At 72.0% G+C, this 1162-nt stretch overlaps 1 protein-coding gene across 1 annotated transcript in view; it reads left to right on the top strand.

Moving 5' to 3' along the window:
- Nucleotides 1–791: 791 nt before the first annotated feature.
- The window catches only part of H696_05726 (hypothetical protein), a 1622-nt gene continuing 1251 nt past the window's right edge, over nucleotides 792–1162 (top strand). Inside the window, exons 1-2 of the mRNA XM_009499540.1 lie at nucleotides 792–859; nucleotides 977–1141. Of these exons, the coding sequence (XP_009497815.1) occupies nucleotides 855–859; nucleotides 977–1141 (170 nt within the window). The 5' untranslated portion in view covers nucleotides 792–854. The remainder of the gene's footprint in view (nucleotides 860–976; nucleotides 1142–1162) is intronic.

Raw genomic sequence — 1162 nt, 5'->3', positions numbered from 1 at the left:
TGGGTGGGTGGGTGAGTGCTCCGGCGGGCCGCCGGGGCCTCCGGTCGCGCGGCGCACGGGCTCTTTGCCCTCCCCACCGGCTTGTGGGGGGGGTCTTCCTGGGGGGGGGGCCGGGTCAGATCCCGCTAGCTGGGGAGATAGCTGCTCCCCGTCGTCCCCTCTCCCCGCGGAACACGGCGGAGGAGCGAAGCCCCAGCGCGCGATGTGTCCAACGCCAGCGGTCTAAGGCCCAGGTCATGTGGGCTCCGGGTCAGCTGGTGGATGCGCCCCGGCGTGACCTGGCGCGGCTCTGACTCGGCGTTTTCCCTTCCCGGGGCGCGCGCGCGCGGGGGAGAGGCCCACGAAAGAAACCCGGGTCCGGCCTGGGCGCCCCCCCCGAAGAAAGCGGCAACAGGGGGCGCCGAGGCAGGCGAGGGCCCTTCCCGCCGGTGTCTCATCTGGGACCGTGTATTGTTTGTGGAAGGCCGTATCTTGGGGGGATTAAATATGTTGGGGATTTTGCTGGGCAGGGGGGGAGGGGAGGCCCCGTCTTCCGAGAGGAGGCCCGATCAGGTGTGAGCTGGCGCGCTGGCGCGCTCGGTCAGCCAAGGCAACCTCGCACGCCCGGCGGCCCCCAGGGGGGGCGGGGCGGGCGGGGCCAGGACCATCGTCCCCCGGACCGGGGGTCCGCCCGGAGGCTGGTCCGGCAGGGATCTCGATTCCTGTCGAGCTCGGCGGGGGCGGCTTGATGGGCGACCCTGGTCGGCGGTCAGGCCCTGCGCGCGCGCGGCATCCACACAAGCCCGCCCTCCCCCCCCTGCCCCATCCTCCTTTGCCCCTTTCATTCCCCCCCCCCTCTTTCTCCCTCCGCCCCCATGTTGTACGCACCCCCGCCCCGGCCCCCGTCCCTGCCTCTGCTAGCTTGGCCACTCTTTCTCATTCCTTCCCCCGGCTGACCGCCCTCCCCCCCGCCTTCCCGGTTCTCCCCCACGCGCAGCGACTTTTTCAAGGGCATCTTCAGCTCCAAGCCCGAGGAGCCCGCCGAGGCGGCCGAGACCACCACCCCCCCGGCCACCAATGTTTCTACCCCCCCGGCTGCCCAGCAGCAGGCCCAGCAGCCTCCGGCCCAGGAGGTCCAGCACTCCCAGCAGTCCTCGGCCGCGTGCGTCCCCACACATGTCTC

This window comes from Fonticula alba, assembly GCF_000388065.1.
Source record: "Fonticula alba strain ATCC 38817 unplaced genomic scaffold supercont2.13, whole genome shotgun sequence".
NCBI classification, from domain to species: Eukaryota; order Rotosphaerida; family Fonticulaceae; genus Fonticula; species Fonticula alba.
This window is presented reverse-complemented; position numbering and strand designations above follow the sequence as displayed.